Source organism: Pan paniscus, chromosome 1 (assembly GCF_029289425.2).
Source record: "Pan paniscus chromosome 1, NHGRI_mPanPan1-v2.0_pri, whole genome shotgun sequence".
NCBI classification, from domain to species: Eukaryota; Metazoa; Chordata; class Mammalia; order Primates; family Hominidae; genus Pan; species Pan paniscus.
Window position 1 is genome coordinate 52,638,103 of NC_073249.2, and position 20,016 is coordinate 52,658,118.

Sequence of the window (20,016 nt, forward strand, 5' to 3'; positions counted from 1 at the left end):
TTAGCTAGAGCAACAACTTTTTAAAAGGAGGAGAAAAGCTATGCAAAGAGATACAATGGAAAACAATACATATGAATCAAAATTAATCTCCTTAATAATTTTCCCTACAGGGAATGGAGGAATAGGGAAATAGGACTGAAACCCAGAGGGAACAGACAGAAACAAATAAATGACAGAGGTTTAAGTCCTATATATCAATAATTATGTTAAGTGTAATTGGTCCAAGTGCACCAGTTAACAGGCCATGAAAGGATGAATGGATATGTAAACAAGACCCAACTATATGCTGTCTACAAAAACTCACTTCAATAATAAACATAGGTAGAGTCTAAGTAACATAGTGAAAAAAAAAACACAGGACAACATTAATTTTAAAACATAAAGGTGAGTAAGATACAATTTCCTTTTCTGGTTTCCCTTACTCCATCTCTATATATTAGAATGACGCAGGACTATGTGCTCGGACTTCTTTTTATAAATACAGTCAGTCACACACCTTTAAATATAATCCATATACTGAAGATCCCCCATTTATATCACAATCTATGATCTCTCTTCAACTGCCTATTCCATATCTTAGAATGCACATCACTTATGGCTGTCAAATGCACATAATGTATCTTTTATTACACGTATTCCTGAGAAGGAACTAAGTGTTGTAATGCTTAAAAAGTATTTTTTTTCAGGTTCCAACTCTTTTAATTTGGTCGAATCTTTCTCAAAAATAATATACCCTATTACTTGTGTTCTGTTCACAGGAAGAATTGACTTTTAAGCACCATCAATCATTTTATTTGCATTTGAAAAATCTATTAATAAAAATGACTTCATTTTATTTAAATCAACATATTTTAACCCTGCTATACTCCCCCAAAATGTTAAAAGAAATATAATACTCTACCTTTGCATTGAGGTGGTTCTGTCCAGTATCCATTTAAACACATCACTTCTTCATCCCCAAACATTTCATAAGGGCTCCTACATTGATAACGTACTCTCTCACCAGATGGATATTTACTCATCTGTCTCGACAGTATATGAGCATTTTGTACTGTGGGCGGATTCACACAGGAAGTGTCTGAATAGAAAAAAAGAAGTGGTTCCACCTAGTGTTCATTTTGAGTAGCAAATCAACTAATACAGTTACAAATATATTTCAAGACGAATTTAAAATAAGTAGACAATCCCATCAAATATTTTGTTGATTTTAATAAATTTAAATGTAATATTGAGGAAAAGACATGAAACTATTTTTTGTCAGGTACAAGCTTTGATGTTTTAAATTTCTTCTTCATCCTTCGCTAGAACACTGATAGACCTTTATTTTTCCCTTCTGGAAGCCAGTGTAAAAACGAAAGTTTTCCTGGATATCTCTCTTTGAGTTTGAGTAGAACAAATATTACCAGTTCTATTTATTTAACATTAATTTATAAAATGCAAAAAGTCAGCATAAATAGATTATGTGATACCAGATTTTTGTTTGCAATCATCCTGCTTATACATTTTAGCCTCTTAAAAATAAACACAAATAGGCATTTTCTTAGTGAATAAGCAAAGATTTAAAAACACATTTTGAAAATTACCCAAGTTAGTAGAGAAGAAGAATGGTTAATCAAAGGATCTAAATTGGAGATGTGGAAAAATAAAAGAAAATAAGTCTATAATAATAAAAATAACTTCAGATAATTTAATTGCCAATGATTAAGGATACTATGCTGAACAATGCAAAATTCATCAGAGAGTTTCAGGTCCATGTGTAGTGATAATAGACTATAGCAATGCTTCTCACACAGAAGTGTGCATAGAATTCCCTGGAGGGGTTGGTAAAACAGATTCAGGGTTCTATTTCGACATTTTTGATTCCGTGTGTCTAGAATGAGCTTATGGAATTGTATTTTCATTTCAAACAATCTCCAAGAAGATGATGATGCTACCGGTTTAGCGACCACACTTTGAGAACATTTGATTTATATAGGTGGGCAAACTATGTTATTCAACATCCACTTGGACACAATTGGAACTGAAAATCAAATGAATAATGATAAAAGTATGTGGTAAAACCTATATTTAACCTGTAAAAAAGATTTATTTCCCTTAAACTTTATAATAGATAACAGCATATGAGAGAACAGCATTGTACTTACCAGTGGACCTGCATTTGGGAGGAGTGGACCAGCCCCGTTCTACACATGAAATGTTGTTCTCATTGTTTTGAAGTCTGTATCCTGTGTTGCAAATAATTTGCACAGTATCACCTTCCAGATGTGTTTGTCCTGAAGATTCAGAATGACCATTTTCCACAAAAGGAAAGAAACACAGTCCTAAGGACCAAAAATGGATTAATATACAAGATGGAAGCAGCAAAGAAAAAGTACAACTGCATTTTAAAATATTTTAATAAACCGGGTGAAGTGGCTCACTCTGGTAATCCCTGAGCTTTGGGAGGCTGAGGCGAGTGGATCACTTGAGGCCAGGAGTTCGAGACCTGTCTGGCCAACATGGTGAAACCCTGTTTCTACTAAAAAACAAAAATTAGCGGGCATAGTGGTGCGCACTTGTAATTCCAGCTACTCTGGAGGCTGAGACAGGAGAATCACTTGAATCCAGAAGGCAGAGGTAGCAGTGAGTTGAGATGGCTCAAAAACAGAACAAAACAAACAAACGAACAAAAAAATTAAAAAGGAAAGCTTTCAAAGCTGAAATCAAATAGAAACACTTTCAAAAGAAGTTAACTCATGCTACTATATATATGATGAAATATATTTTTGGTTATTTTACATGTATATATAGAAGAAAATATTTCATTTTCTTGCTCTATGGTTTTTATAATGAAATATTTTATGTTTGTCAACCTTTTAGGGACAAAAGAACCTCTTCATATATCTATTTCTCTCTTAACTCTCATAAATGTTTCTTAGGAGAAAGATCATTGCTATCTCCTTTTTTGCCTCATGTATCTGGCTCCCAATTTTTTTTCTTTTAATACAGCTGTTATCATTGGAGTCTGCTCTCTACATTTATTGGAGAATTAATATAGCTACACTGTGAAGGACCAAAGAAATTATTTATTGAAATATAAAAGTGAAAATGCTAAACCTCCTTTCAATATGCTAAAGAATGGTAAATTCAAAACAGAATATGTATAAAAATGACATTTAAAAGGAAAACTTTGATCAGGCTGCTGCAAAATGAATATTAGTAAAGAAATATTAGCAGTCAAATATATTAAAGGTCAGTTTAAAAAAATTAATATATTTCAACATGTAGAGCATTTCCAGGTAACACAAGACAGTTGACATATTTATTCTTCATTGATTCTTATAGGAGGCATCTCAAAATAGGGGGACTACGTCTCCCATCTTTCCAGCTCCTTTGGTCACTGTCCCTGTGATTATCAAGACCTTATGATCTTGTCTGGCATATCCTTCTCTATTCACTGAATGACATCCATTTAATGAACAGAGCATTTACTCACTGAGACACTTTGGTGTTGGTGACCATCCTTCTTCTGTGCATGTTATGCGAGTCCAAAAGGATTTTGAAGGAGACACAAAATTATATTCACAGGAGTAATAGAAAACTTCCCCTGTAGGAACCTGGGAAAATGGCTTATATTTTTCTTCATCATATAGAATTCCATGGTTTATTTTTGGAAAATCACAAAATGTTGCTGGGAAAATAACATAAAACTGAAGAATTACATAATAAGTTACATAAATAAATCACTAGATTATATCTTAATCATCTCACTTATAGTGTTTTTCTTTCATTTAGCTTAAATGCCTTTAGCTTAAATGCTTTCCAGTGTACAAATTAGGAATGAAAAGACATCACTAACTAGGAGTAGATGAGTATTTGAGGAGGTAATTGTTAATGAATATAAAATTTATATTTTGGAGTGATATGAAATATGAACTCTCCTGCAATGTCTTCAAGAAGAAAACCCACACACAACAATTTAAGAATGAAGACAGAGTGTAAGAGTAGCAAATCTTCCTGATCTACATAGTATACAGTAGAGAAGTGATAGGGTTGTTCTTAGCTCTCAATTTACTTATTTTCTCTATTCTCATTGACTGCCATAGGTGTCTCTGCCAGAAACTCTGTCCTATTTTGTTTTCTGGTGCAGTAAAGATGTTGGATATGTAGTTTTGTTTTTTGTTTAATAATATCATTTTGAATATTTTCTGGTTACAAAGTTAATATAGTTTCAGTGGAAATAATTTAGGGAATATAAGCAAATCACTAAGAACAACTCAATCAAGATAAAGTTAGAGCTAAATTCTGGTTAATGTTGTATATACAAATATGTATTTGTATATTTGTATTTATATATTTATACTTGTGAACACACACACACACGCACATATATATATATATATACAGTCAGCCCCACTCGTTTCATTTCCTCTGATTCAACCAACTGCAGATCAAAAATATTTGAAAAAAACAATAAAGATAATAAAACAATAAAAATAATGCAATTAAAAATACAATATAACAACTATTTTTACAGCATTTACATTGTATTAGGTATTATAAATACTCTAGAGATTCCTTAAATTGTATGAGAGGGCTGAGTGTGGTAGCTCATGCCTGTAATCCCAGCACTTTGGGAGGCTGAGGTGGGTGGGTCACTTGAGGTCAGGAATTTGAGACCAGCCTGGCCAACATGGTGAAACCCCATCTCTACTAAAAATACAAAAATTAGCCAGGTGTGGTGGTGCACGCCTGTAATCCCAGCTACCTGGGAGGCTGAGGCAGAAGAATCACTTGAACCCAGGAGGGGGAGGTTGCAGTGAACCGAGATCATGCCACTAAACTCGAGCCTGGGGGCGCCAGAGCAAGACTCCACCTCAAAAAAAAAATTAAAATAAAATAAAATAAAATGTATGGGAGGATATGCACAGGTTATGTACAAATACTACACCATTCTCTCTTAGACACTTGAGTATCCTTGGATTTTGGTATCTGCTGGGGGTGGGTAGCGTCCTGGAACCAATTTCTTGAGGATGCTAAAGGAGTACTGTATATATGTATAAATACATCCATATGCACTATGGTGCAAGATATATTAAAACAATGTAGAAAATGGGTGAAATCTTCATACTTTTTACTCTTTTTTTGTGTACACATACATATATATACACACATATTTTTTATTAGACTTTATACTTTATTTACAGGTTTTTCACAGCAGGATTGAGTGGAAGGTAGAGATTTCCTATATACCACTTCCTCTTCCCTACCACATGCATAACCTCCCTCACTGTCAATATAATTACCACCCAAAGTTCATAGTTTATGTTGGGGTTCACTCTTGATGTTGTACGTTCTATGGGTTTGATATGCTTTATCTTTGAGTACGTATTTAGCTCAAGATATTTCCTCAATATAATACTGCTCTTTGTTTTTATGTCAAGATATTTTTGCAATATAGTACTGCTGCATAAGAAATAATTTTATTTTTCACCTTATTTGGAAGATGTGTGCAGAAATTAAGCTGACAAATCAAGAGAAATTTCTCTTTTTCATCTATCTAGAAGTAATGTTTAATGTTGCACAATATTTGAAATATTTTCACCTTGTGAAACCTGAAATTGATTATCTAACTGTTTAAAATTTGACATTAGATAGTTTTGGTAAAGGTATTGAGGGAAAGACTCCCGTCTTGATAGTATTAACCTACCATAACTCTTTCAATTATCCTTCACTCCTCCAAAATTATAGTAGTTTATTTTCACACATTTGTACCTACATATTCTTTGCTATCCAGAATAACTTGGTTTTCATCACCCAGTTATATTGTACCTATGCTTCAGAACGAATTCTATGACATTCATCAAGTATTCATTGTGCATATCTGCAGTGGTGCTAGCTAGGAGTGTTAATGTCTTCTTGCAAGCCTCCTTTACACAACCACCAATTTCAAAAGTAGAAAATAATTTTTATTGTCTCAATATTTTGATAGAATATTGTGAATATATTTCTTCTGGGACATATATATATACACACACACACAGACACACACACACATATATATATATAAATATATATATACAGTCATACAGTTATTCACCACGTAATGACATTTTGGTCAATGACTGATCACTTATATGACAGTGGACCCATAAGATTATAGTGTAGCTGAAAAATTCCTATCACCTAATAGCCATCGTAACATTGCAGTGCAATATATTACTCACATGTTTGTGGCAATGCCGGGGGTAAACAAACCTACAGCATTGCCAGTCACATAAAAATATGCCACACACAATTTTGTACAGTACGTAATACTTGATGATGATAATATAGAAGTGTTACTGGTTAATGTATTTCATATAGTATAATTGTTATCAGTATTTTATAGTTAACTTCTTCTATTGATTAAAAAAATTAACTGTAAAACAGTTAATGTTTCCTGAGGCAGGTCCTTCAGGAACTATTCTAGAAGAAACCTTTGTTATCATAGGAGAGGACAGCTCCATGCGTGTTACTGCCGTGAAGACCTTCTAGTGGGACAAGAGCGGGGAAGAAGACAGTGATACTGATGATCCTGACCCTTTGTAGGCCGAGGTTAATGTGTGTGTTTGTGTCTGTTTTTAACAAAAAGGTTTAAAAAGTAAATAAATAAGTAAGATATTTAAAAGATAAAAGCTTATAGCACAAGAACAGAAAGAAAAAATCTTTTGTACATCTCTACGATGTTTTTTAAGCTAAATATTATCTCAAAAGACACAAAAATTAAAGTTGATGAAGTAAAAAGGTTAACATAAATTAAGGTTAATTTATTATCGAAGAAAAGTTTAAAATAAATTTAGTCTATCCTGGGTGCATCAAAAGCTCAGTAATTAGCACTGAAGAACTTATCCATGTAACCAAAAACCACCTGCTCCCCCAAAACTATTGAAGTAAATAAATAAATAAAATAAATTAGTTTAGCCTAAGTATACAGTGTTTATACCACCTCTAGTCGTGTATGGTGATGTTCTAAGCCATCACATTCACTCACCACTCATGTAATGACTTACTGAGAGCAACTTTCAGTCCTGCACACCCTATTCATGGTAAAAGCCCTATACAAGTCTGCCGTTTTTAATATTTTATACTGTATTTTTATTGTACTTTTCTATATTGAGATAAACATATACTTATAATTGTGCTACAGTTGCCCACAGTGTTCAGTACAGTAACATGCTGTACAGGTTTGCAGCCTAGGAGCGACAGGCTATACCATATGGCCTAGTTACGTAGTAGGCTATAAAACCTAGGTTTGTGTAAGTCCACTCTATAATGTTTGAATAAGAAGGAAATCCCCTAAGGACGCACTTCTCAGAACGTGTCCCTATCATTAAGTGATGCATGACTGTTTATATACACACACACACACACACAATCACAGTCACCTATATATAGCCTTGCAATTTATTTGCCTATTTACATTTTGCTTTTCTTTAGGACACTGTAAGTTGCAGTGAGGTGTGGTTAGGGTTGTCATTTTCTTCCAGCTTCTTTGCTACATGAAGCACAACATAGTGCTTGATAAATATTTTGCTACTGGAAGCATGCAGTTTTCTATGTATACAAATGTGTTGCTTCAGTGTGCTGTTTTTGCTGTTTGGCAGGTCTCTCAATAGACACCTAAACGACAGTGTAACACACATTTACAGATCACTTAACATCTAGGCAACCTTTAGATAGAATTTCACTGAAGTTTCTCTCAGAGACTGGATTTAAGCTTGAACGTTTTTTTGGTGGGAGGAGGGTTAGGAATTGTCAAAATTCTACATATTTCTCTCATATTTTTCACTTATCTTCCTCTGCTTCCCCCCTATTTAGAAATCCTCCTGTAATGCCATGTGTAATGGGTCTATAAGCCACTTAATAAATACCATAAACACAGACTTAAGAAAAATCAAATACACTCATACAATCACACTCCTGTGATTACAACTCAGCACTAAAAGTGAAAACAAAATAAAATGAATTTCAAGGGCCAGGCGTGGTGGCTTATGCCTGCAATCCCAACACTGTGGGAGGCCGAGGCGGGCAGATCACCTGAGGTCGGGAGTTCGAGACCAGCCTGACCAACATGGAGAAACCCCATCTCTACTAAAAATACAAAATTAGCCAGGCGTGGTGGTGCATGCCTGTAATCCTAGCCACTTGGGAGGCTGACGCAGGAGAATTGCTTGAACCCAGGGGATGGAAGTTGTGGTGAGCCGAAATCACACCATTGCACTCCAGCCTGGGAAACAAGAGTGAAAGTCCATCTCAAAAAAAAATGAATTTCAAGCAATAGAAATAACATTTTGCAACATTTCTAAGGGCAAATATGGAAAGGAAAGCATTTTATTGTTCATGTTGTTCTGTTATGTCAGGACTGATGAGAAACTGTTCAAATAAAACTTCAAAGGTCTGTAAACATTAGGAAACAGCCAAACAGTAAAGTAAAAACTTTTTGGAAATCAAAGGGTAAAGCATAATGATCGAAACTCCATGTACAGACATAGTTTAATTAGTATCCTAGACCTTGGTAGAGATTTTGTTTGCAATTCCTTTGATATGGTGGCCTTAATTTCAACATGAAATAAAATGGGACCGTTTATAAAATATCATAAGAAGCAGTTTGTAGTATTAATAAAGAGGTGATACATTACTTCATTCTCAACATTTAAGAGCTCAGAAGAAGCAATTTCTTGACAGTTCACTGGTTTATATATAAATGATATTTTCTATTGTTTCAGTAAAATATAGAAGGATTTTACTCTATGTTTGTTGAAGGATAATTAGATTGAAATGGGAATTCCTCCATTTTAATGACCTTTAAAATTTAAATGATCAAATCTAGGAAAATAAAATCCAAAAAGCATTTTGAAGGTGGCCAAATCTTTTTGAGATTGATTGTTCTAGTTAGTGGCATTGCAGAGTGTATGCAGAATTACACTAATAATTCACCTTGCCACCGTTAGTATAGCAGGTTTTCCCTCATTTAATTCCTCTTTACATTCTCTATTTGGTGGCCATTTACCTTTGCAACTTAGAGGATGGAGAGAACTAATTTTATTCTATTTTCCTGCTAATTGCATGTTAGAAAGTATTTCCATAAAATACATAAATATTATAACTCATTTAAAATATTTTCATCCATTTATTCATTTAAAAATATGTAAGCATACACACAAAAACCGATAAATGTATCTGAAAAAGGAACTAAATATTCAGGTCTGTTTTGAACTTACCTTCTCCCCCAACAGAGGATATCCGTGAGATTAGAATTACACTGACCATGAGCCACATGCTTGGTAGTTCCAATCGTATATAACTAAAAATACTTCAGTGGTGGTGGTGTTGCTTTGAATCTGCTTTCATTAACAGTTATGAGCATGACTTTGAATTTCAGTGTACTAACTGGAAGCTAGTTTAGTAAAGTCCTTTGTGGTCAACATCAAAGTTCATGGAGGGTTGTGCAAAATAAGCAAATAGTGTCTAATCAGTGTTTTCACAATAATACTCTGAGTTTATCATGTAATATTAACTTGAGCAAAATAAAAGCTGTTCAATTTCCTTGTTGTGGTCCCTGAGTCTCTGAGTTTGGAATATTCAGAAATGGGCCATTGAAGAGGAAAGAGGAAGCCCCTTCTTTTTTCTAGCCAAGAGTTCAGCTACATCAATAGGCAAGCAAGTGAAGGTGATCAGTCCTCATCTTAACATAACAGCATCACTGTTCTAGTTATAAATTCCACTTGAAACTGGTATTAAGAATGAGGTAACTTCAGACCATCCTGGCTAACATGGTGAAACCCCAACTCTACTAAAAATACAAAAATTAGCTGGGCGTGGTGGTAGGCGCCTGTAGTCCCAGCTACTTGGGAGGCTGAGGCAGGAGAATGGTGTGAACTCGGGAGGCGGAGTTCACAGTGAGCTGAGATCACACCACTCCCCTCCAGCCAGGGTGACAGAGCGAGACTCCGTCTCAAAAAAAAAAAGAATGAGGTAACTTCTTAATAGTTTTCATATTTTTAGACTATAAAAAGTCAAATCAAGAATAATTTTTGGTATGTAATGGTTCCCAAAATTGTTGAACAAATTTTACTTCAAAATAATTTTGTTCCGATGGGACTTTGAGAATGGGTATTTCTGGGTCTTGGTATATTCACTCACCACCAAAAGGCAGCAATAAAACTGGATAAAATTATAAAAATAATCTCTAGAAATTGGCCAAAGAGCATACTGTTGGGAAATATTTATTCCAGAAAGTCCACATAAATCTCAGTAAAAAAGAGTGGCTGCTTTTATCCACCTTTGTCTCACAGCCCAGTTCTGTGGCTCAAGTTGAACCCTGGGTAGGCAAGCAGTCTGTGTGGACTGGAAGCTCTGCTGCCCCACTGGAGGGGAGTGACTTTATAGCATGGAAAAGTCCCTGCCCAAGGATCCTATTGAATATAAAGAGGTTACAGTGGGAAGCAAGTAGAGAAGATTAGTATGTGTAGAGGATATTAGCTGGGGCAAGCAACAAAGTGGCCAGTCAGTCAAAAATTTAATGGCAAAATTTGGAGAAAGGGACAGCCTAAGGACTTCCACTAAGATGAAACTTACTGATGGTGGTTCAGAAGTCAATGGGAATGCATATAGCTATGTTCAATCAAGAAACCAGAGAAGTCTCTGTGAGCTACTAGTCTCCACTATTGATTCTAGTCAATCTAAACCTTATCATTTCCAATTAAACTACCTAAATTATCTAAATATTAAGTGTCACACTCTAGATCATTTCAACAATCTCTTTAGCTCACTTACTCTACTAAATTTGTTCCAACCATTCAATGACACTGACGCTTTTTCACTATTCTTTTCCCTTCACTATCTCTCTTCCCACCATAACCAAATTAGATTCAATGGTTCATCACTGTAAGTCAATCCCTTGCACACACTCTCCTGCCCATTCCTTTCTTTCTATCTGTAATCCAAGTTTAGAAAACCTCAAACCTTTGCAAATAAATTCTCTGCCTGCCCTGTCTCTGAACTGAAGCAGCAGAGTGTGTCTACAAGAAAAACAAATGCGGTCACCGCTCCAAGATGGCTGAATAGGAACAGCTCTGGTCTGCAGCTCCCAGCGTGATCAGCGCAGAAGATGGGAGATTTCTGTATTTCCAACTCAGGTACCTGGTTCATCTCATTGGGACTGGTTGGACAGTGGGTGCTGCACATGGAGGGGGAGCCGAAACTGGGCGGGGCATCGCCTCACCCTGGAAGTGAAAGGGGTCAGGGGATTTCCCTTTCCTAGCCAAGGGAAGCCATGGCAGACTGCACCTGGGAAAAATGGGACATTCCTGCCCAAATACTGCACTTTTCCGAGGGTCTTAGTAAACGGCAGACCAGGAGACACTCTCCTGCTCCTGGCTCGGCAGGTCCCACACCCACGGAGCCTTGCTGACTGCTAGTGCAGCAGTCTGAGATCAACCTGTGAGGCAACAGCCTGGTGGGGGGAGGGGCATCCGCTATTGCTGAGGCTTGAGTAGGTAAACAAAGCGGCCTGGAAGCTTGAACTGGGTGGAGCCCACTGCAGCACAGCTAGGCCTGCTGCCTCTGTAGACCCCATCTCTGGGGGCAGGGCATAGCTAAACAAAAGGCAGCAGAAACTTCTGCAGACTTTAAACGTCCCTGTCTGACAGCTCTGAAGAGAGAGGTGGTTCTCCCAGCATGGCATTTGAGCTCTGAGAACAGACAGACTGCCTCCTCAAGTGGGTCCCTGACCCCCATGTAGCGTAACTGGGAGACAACCTCCCAGTAGGGTACAACTTACACCTCATACAGGCAAGTGCCCCTCTGGGACAAAGCTTCCAGAGGAAGGATCAGGCAGCAATATTTGCTGTTCTGCAATATTTGCTATTCTGCAGCCTCTGCTGGTGATACCCAGGCAAACAGGGTCTGGAGTGGACCTCCAGCAAAATCCAACAGACCTGCAGCTGAGGGACCTGACTGTTAGAAGGAAAACTAACAAACAGAAAGGAATAACATCAACATCAACAAAAAGGACATCCACACCAAAACCCCATCTGAAGGTCACCAACATCAAAGACCAAAGGTAGGTAAAAACCACAAAGACGGGGAGAAACCAGAGCAGAAAAGCTGAAAATTTGAAAGAATCAACAAAATTAATATACCCCTAGCAATACTAATAAAGAAGAAAAGAGAAAGGAATCAAATAGATGCAATAAAAAATGATAAAGGGGATATCACCACTGATCCCACAGAAATACAAACTACCATCAGAGAATACTATAAACACCTCTATGCAAATAAACTAGACAATCTAGAAGAAATGGATAAATTCCTGAACACATACATCCTCCCAAGACTAAACCAGGAAGAATTTGAATGTCTGAATAGATCAATAACAGGTTCTGAAATTGAGGCAATAATTAATGTCCTACCAACCAAAAAAAGTCCAGGAGCAGATGGATTTACAGCTGAATTCTACCAAAGGTACAAAGAGGAGCTGGTACCATTCCTTCTGAAACTATTCCAATCAATAGAAAAAGTGGGACTCCTCCCTAACTCATTTTATGAGGCCAACATCATCCTGACACCAAAACCTGGCAGAGACACAACAAAAAAATAGAATTTTAGACCAATATCCCTGATGAATATTGATGCGAAAATCCTCAATAAAATACTGGCAAACGGAATCCAGCAGCACATCAAAAAGCTTATCCACCACGATCAAGTTGGCCTCATCTCTAGGATGCAAGGCTGGTTAAACATATGCAAATCAATAAACATACTCCACCACATAAACAGAACCAAAGACAAAAACCACATGATTATCTCAATAGATGCAGAAAAGGCCTTCAACAAAATTCAACAGCCCTTCATGCTAAAAACTCTCAGGAAACTAGGTATTGATGGAATGTATCTGAAAATAATAAGAGCTATTTATGACAAACCCTCAGCGAATATCATTCTAAATGGGCAAAAACTGGAAGCATTCCCTTTGAAAACTGACACACGGCAGGGATGTCCTCTCTCACCACTCCTATTCAACATAGTTTTGGAAGTTCTGGCCGGCAATTTCTGTCAAGAGAAAGAAATAAAGGGTATTCAATTAGGAAAAGAGGAAGTCAAATTGTCTCTGATAGCAGATGACATGATTGTGTATTTAGAAAACCCCATCGTCTCAGCCCAAAATCTCCTTAGGCTGGTAAGCAACTTCAGGAAAGTCTCAGGATACAAAGTCAATGTGCAAAAATCACAAGCTTTCCTACACACCAATAACAGACAAGCAGAAAGCCAAATCATGAGTGAACTCTCACTCACAATTGCTACAAGGAGAATAAAATACCTAGGAATCCAACTCACAAGGGATGTGAAGGACCTCTTCATGGAGAACTATGATCCACTGCTCAACGAAATAAAAAAGGACACAAACAAATGGAAGAACATTTCATGCTCATGGATAGGAAGAATCAATATTGTGAAAATGGCCATACTGCCCAAGGTGATTTATAGATTCAATGCCATTCCCATCAAGCTACCAATGTCTTTCTTCACAGAATTGGACAAAACTACTTTAAAGTTCATATGGAACCAAAAAAGAGCCCTCATTACCAAAGCAATCCTAAGCAAAAAGAACAAAGCTGGAGGCTTCACGCTACCTGACTTCAAACTATGCTACAGTAACCAAAACAGCGCATGGTACAGCATGGTACCGGTACCAAAACAGAGATATAGACCAATGGACCAGAACAAAGACCTCAGAAATAACACCACACATCTACAACCATCTGATCTTTGACAAACCTGAGAAAAACAAGAAATGGAGAAAGGATTTCCTATTTCTTAAACTGTGTTGGGAAAACTGGCTAGCCATATATAGAAAGCTGAAACTGGATCCCTTCCTTACACCTTATACAAAAATTAATTCAAGATGGATTAAAGACTTAAATGTTAGACCTAAAACCATAAAAACCCAAAAAGAAAACCTAAGCCATACCATTCAGGACATAGACACGGGCAACGACTTCATCACTAAAACACCAAAAGCAATGGCAACAAAAGCCAAAATAGACAAATGGGATCTAATTACACTAAAGAACTTCTGCACAGCAAAAGAAACTACCATCAGGGTGAACGGGCAACCTACAGAATGGGAGAAAATTTTTGCAATCTACCCATCTGATAAAGGGCTGATAGCCAGAATCTACAAAGAACTTAACAAATTTAGAAGAAAAAAACAAACCCATCAAAAAGTGGGCAAAGGATAAGAACAGACTCTTCTCAAAAGAAGATATTTATTCAGCCAACAGACACATGAAAAGATGCTCATCATCACTGGTCATCAGAGAAATGCAAATCAAAACGGCAATGAGATACCATCTCACACCATTTAGAATGGCGACCATTAATAAGTCAGGAAACACCAAATGCTGGAGAGGATGTGGACAAATAGGAACACTTTTACACTGTTGCTAGGAGTGTAAATTAGTTCAACCATTGTGGAAGACAGTGTGGCAATTCCTCAAGGATCTAGAACTAGAAATACCATTTGACCCAGCCATCCCATTACTGGGTATATATACCCAAAGGATTATAAATCATGCTACCATAAAGACACATGCACACGTATGTTTATCGTGGCACTATTCTCAATTGCAAAGACTTGGAACTAGCCCAAATGTCCATCAATGGTAGACTGGATTAAGAAACTGTGGCACATATACACCATGGAATACTATGCAGCCATAAAAAGGATGAGTTCATGTCCTTTGAAGGGACATGGATGAAACTGGAAACCATCATTCCCAGCAAACTATCACAAGGACAGAAAACCAAACGCCGCATGTTCTCATTCATAGGTGGGAATTGAACAATGAGAACACTTAGACACAGGGCGGGGGACATCACACACCAGGGCCTATCATGGGGTGAGGGGCAGGGGGAGTGATAGCATTAGGAGAAATACCTAATGTAAATGACGAGTTGATGGGTGCAGCAAACCAACATGGCACATTTATACCTATGTAGCAAACTTGCACATTGTGCACATGTATCCTAGAACTTAAAGCATAATAATAAAGATAAATAAATAAATAAAGGTTTACATTATGAAGAGTTGAAAAAAAAAAAACCAAATGCAACGGTGCTGACTTGCCTTGCTTTAAATTAATGATCACGGGCCTAAATGATTTTGACACTTCCTTTCTCCTCCTCTGTTTTATTATCTCCCTCCTTAACCATCAGTCCTCACCTTGTACTTTGCTAATGACTTTATTCATTTTTTTTCATCTAGATATAGAAGCAATCAGAAGAAAACTACCTGCTGTTCACACACATACTTTTCTGCATTGTCTCCTGTTTCACTGGATGTTGATCCTTACTCCTATCCTGTTATGGTCTCTACCAGATTTGATCCCCTCTTTTCTATGCAAGGATTTTGCTCTTTCAATTATTCCCTCTCAACTGTATCATTAATTTCTCCATTTTTCAAATTATTTCTGCCAATATGCAAAAATACCAAACATCTTCCATCTTAGAGAGCAACAACAACAAAAAAAGCTCAAAAAATCCTTTGTGGAACCAAATCTCTTTCTAGTAACCTCCCAATTCTCTTCTCATTTTATAATACAATGACTCCAATGTATTAGCTACAATTTCTGCCTCATTTCATTTTTTCATTCTCACCACTACACTTAAACCTCTCTTGTAACAGTCATCAATATCTTCTTTGTAATCAAATCCATTGGTTGAAACTGAATAATCAGCAAAAATTCACATGAGTTTCCCATCCTTCCATTTTGAAATACCTGCTTCACATGGTCTATGGAACAACACATTCTCCTGGTTTCTCTTCTGTCTGAAAGGCTTCACCATGTCAATCTTTTGATGGCTTCTTCTAAACTCTCTGACATTTAAATACTGGCTTGTCTGAATCTAGGGGATGTTATCATTTATTTATGAGCACAGAATTAATTTTCACAGAGCTAGTGCCAATTTTTAGTTGAATTAACAGTATCTTCTCTTGTCTATTCTTTTTTGAAGCAGTACTCAACAATTATTTTCCAATTTTTTTGCTGAATATTTCTTCCATTCTTCTAATTTGAAAACTTAGATTTTCCTTTTGTTTTTCTGTTTCTTATTTTAAGTAATTTCAGTAGATTATGCCCTCCCATGCATTATCAAGTACAATAACTGAGACCAGGGAATTGACATCAGCACAGAGTGAGACCCTGTCTCAAAAAAAACTGAAAAACTTTTAATTGATTTATTTATGCACATATAAAGTACAAACATTAATTTATTTCTAACATCCTGTATAATTTTACAAACTTCAACACATTTTATTTTCATCTTTTTTATTTGTTTTGTGTTCTCTGTTTTTGGTGTCCGTTGTGTTCCATCAGTTGATAAGTTTTAATGGATAATGACTTGACTTTTACCTACTAACTGAGCAAAGAAATGAGAACAGGTTGTGATGTCCTACTCATGCTATTTTCCTCCAGGGATCATGTAAGCTGATCATGCAAGAGTTTACCTAATCCATAGCTTCCTCCGTTGCTAAGAGCTCCAGCATTCTCCAGCTGTACTCCATAAAGTCCTTCCTATACATCCCATCCTTTACTTACAGGACATATTCTTCCTACTGATGCTCAAGACCAAACCATTTTAGAAATATATGTCTCATAGCAGAATTGTGCAAGTTTACTAAAAATGCTCTCAGATGTTTTATATCATGTTTGGTGCCCTGAAAGTAATTTATGAATGGTTGCTAATGGAAAACACCTTCATTTCCTTCTTCAGCCTTTTTTCAACTCAATCAGGATAACTTTTTGTTCCCAAAACAGTCAAGCTTTACACTTCAGTATCTTTCTTGTTTGTCTGTCAACCACTCTCAAGGATTTTCTATTTTCTTGCATATTTGTGGATAGTTTTAAAATCATTTAAGAACAGTATAGAGATTTTACATTTCATGTTATATTTAAAACCATTAATATGATTTTATTTCAATGTAAGCTTAAGTATTTACAACTCCTGTCATATAGTTTAATATTTCTTTTTGGGTAATAAGAGTGCTCTCAGTTTTTCTGGTTATAGTGAAGTTGCAGAAAAATTGTTTGTAAATAATATTTTAATAAGTTATTTACGTAAATTTTGAGTAGTGGGAAGGAAAAGACAAAATATTGGTGCATTTTTTAGGTTCTGGTTAAACCCTAGCATGTTGTTTATAAACCTATACATATCTGTTTATGCTGACTCAAACTATGTATATGTAAACTGTTTCTACCATAACTGTATAGGCTTAAATATTTAATCTTACTAATTTTAGAATAAAACATTCTACTGTTTTTTACAAAAGTATTTACATTTTTTGAACACTTTCCATTTACTTGTTTACTATTTTGCTTTAACTATATGAATTATTTATGCCTGTACCTTTCTACTGGAACATCACTGATTTTCTCAGTAAATTGAATCAGTTTTTAATAATATAATTTTTTATTGTACATGATTTGCATGGAATTTCCAATTAATTTTCTTCTTGAATTTGATGTTTATTGGGGCTACAAATGCCCATTTTTGTATTCTCAAATATTTTAGTATTTCACCTTTATGAAGTAAGAAACCTGATACTTAAAAAAAGTATTTCTTATGTCTCAATAAATGTCAAATTCATTTTGCATAGATATTGTACTGGATATTACAAATCACACACGGTAGAAACTGATGTCTCAAATAGTGCTGCTCCTATCTGAACATTCTATATTGTTAACTCCTGACTTCCTGACTGTAATTCAGTCTCCACGCTCATGAAACCGTGGTCCGTCTGTCTATGCATCTCACTTGCTTAAAATCCATCAATGGCTCCCTGATCACTCTCTGAGTAAAGTTCAGTCTCCTTGTCAGGTCTATAAAATCTTAAAATCTTTTCTGATTCCATACCTCACATCACTCATCACAGTGAATACCCTGAGTTTTAGTCATGCTAACTTTTTGAAACTTCCCAATTATGTTTTTTCTTTATCTTGTTGTTGGTCTTTCACATTCTGTTTCTCCTAAGTATTGATTTTCTCCGCATCTACCTACCAAAACTATATGCAAGTTTGAACCTCACATGAAATATCATCTCCTTTCAGATCTATTTCCTGGCCTCCAAGAGGGTGTTTATTTTTTGTCTAAATTCTTGTAGTGTCTTTCATCTTTTTCTATTAATGTGCTTATTATATTGTTATAGTTTTTATATGTGGGATTTTGTATCTGTTATATCTATAAGCTGCCTTTAACTCACTGCTGCTGACCTGTGTGATCAAGTTGCAGGAGAAAAAATTTCTTGTTACATAGGCTGATGCAAAAAGAAAAAGTAGGTTTCTACTGACCAACTCTGTTTTCCTTTGAGTAATATAAATGATAACAGTAGCTTTGATTTATTGAATACTTACTATATGGTTATAAGTATTGTTAAATGCCCAGTATACTGAAACCTATTTACATACATTTGTGAATTAAATTCTGATTTCAAAAATGTCATCTCCATTTTGCAGATGAAACTCAAGAGATGCAGATGAACTCCTACAAATATACATTATTTAATGACTGAAGCAGTATTTAATGAAAGACATAGACATTTATTGGGATAGTTTTCATGTAGAAGTATTTTATTTGCTTTTGTATATATTAAGTTGTTTAGTCTTACCAGGTGGTAAGAATGTTGGTGTTGGATTGCTGAAGGAATTCACAGGACTCAAACAACTTATGCTCACAAAAAGGCTGTATCACAGGCAAAGGGCACAGCAGCAGTAGGAGAGGGTTGTTCGTTGAGGGATCCATCCATAGAACTCACACACAGACTTCTTTGTCTTACCACCACTGGGTCATACAGGATGCATTTTTTCTAGATACAAACCACATCGGCATGTGTGTGTGTGAGAAACCTGAATTTCCTTTGTTTCACTGAAGCATATGCTATACATCACTCCAGTAATGATGTTGCTCAAGCCTGCTGCTTCCCAGATCCATGGCATTTTGTTTTAGTAATGGTAGTGTGTCTGGAATTAGTGGGTTCTTGGTCTCACTGACTTCAAGAATGAAGCCGCGGACCCTCGCGGTGAGTGTTACAGTTCTTAAAGGTGATGCGTCTGGAGTTTGTTCCTTCTGATGTTCACACGTTTGGAGCTTCTTCCTTCTGGTGGGTTCGTGGTCTCACTGGCTTCAGGAGTGAAGCTGCAGACCTTCACAGTGAGTGTCACAGCTCTTAAGGTGGGATGTCTGGTGTTGTTCGTTCCTCCCATCTGGAGTTGTTTGTTCCTCTCAGTGGGTTCGTGGTCTCACTGGCTGGCCTCAAGAGTGAAGCTGCAGACCTTCGCAGTGAGTGTTACAGCTCATAAATGCAGTGTGGAACCAAAGAGTGAGCAGCAGCAAGATTTATTGCAAAGAGGGAAAGAACAGTGCACAACGGGACCCCCGAGGGTTGCCACGGCTGGCTGGGGCAGCCTGCGTTTATCCCTTATCTGGCCCCACGCACATCCTGCTGATTGGTCCATTTTACAGAAAGCTGATTGGTCTGTTTTCCAGAGAGCTGATTGGTCTGTTTTGACAGGGTGCTGATTGGTGCGTTTACCTTGAGCTAGACACAGAGTGCTGATTGGTTTATTTACAATCCCTTAGCAGACATAAAGGTTCTCCAAGTCCCCACCGGATTAGCCACATACAGAGTGCTGATTGGTGCATTCACAAACCTGGAGCCAGACACAGAGTGCTGCTTGGTGCATTTACAAACCTTGAGCTGGACACACAGGGCTGATTGGTGTATCTACAATCCCTTAGCCAGACATAAAGGTTCGCCAAGTCCCCACTAGACTCAGGAGCCCAGCTGGCTTCACCTAGTGGATCCCACACCTGGCTGCAGGCGGAGCTGCCTGCCAGTCCTGCACCCTGCACCCGCACTCCTCAGCCCTTGGGCGGTTAATGGGAACGGGCACTGTGGAGCAGCGGGCGGTGCTCGTCAGGAAGGCTCTGGCTGCA

At 36.8% G+C, this 20,016-nt stretch overlaps 1 protein-coding gene across 2 annotated transcripts in view; it reads right to left on the reverse strand.

The window, feature by feature from the left end:
* LOC134728364 (complement factor H-related protein 3) overlaps positions 1-20,016 on the reverse strand; it is a 141,685-nt gene that overhangs the window by 3,038 nt on the left and 118,631 nt on the right. Inside the window, exons 1-4 of one of the 2 annotated variants that reach the window (XM_055110211.2) lie at positions 9,243-9,300; positions 3,476-3,670; positions 2,145-2,321; positions 902-1,078 (exon numbers count right to left, since the gene is read on the reverse strand). In XM_055110211.2, coding sequence (XP_054966186.1) covers positions 902-1,078; positions 2,145-2,321; positions 3,476-3,670; positions 9,243-9,300 — 607 coding nt within the window. Of the gene's footprint in view, positions 1-901; positions 1,079-2,144; positions 2,322-3,475; positions 3,671-9,242; positions 9,301-20,016 lie in introns of those variants that run through there. The other variant, XM_063598074.1, reaches the window with a different exon arrangement.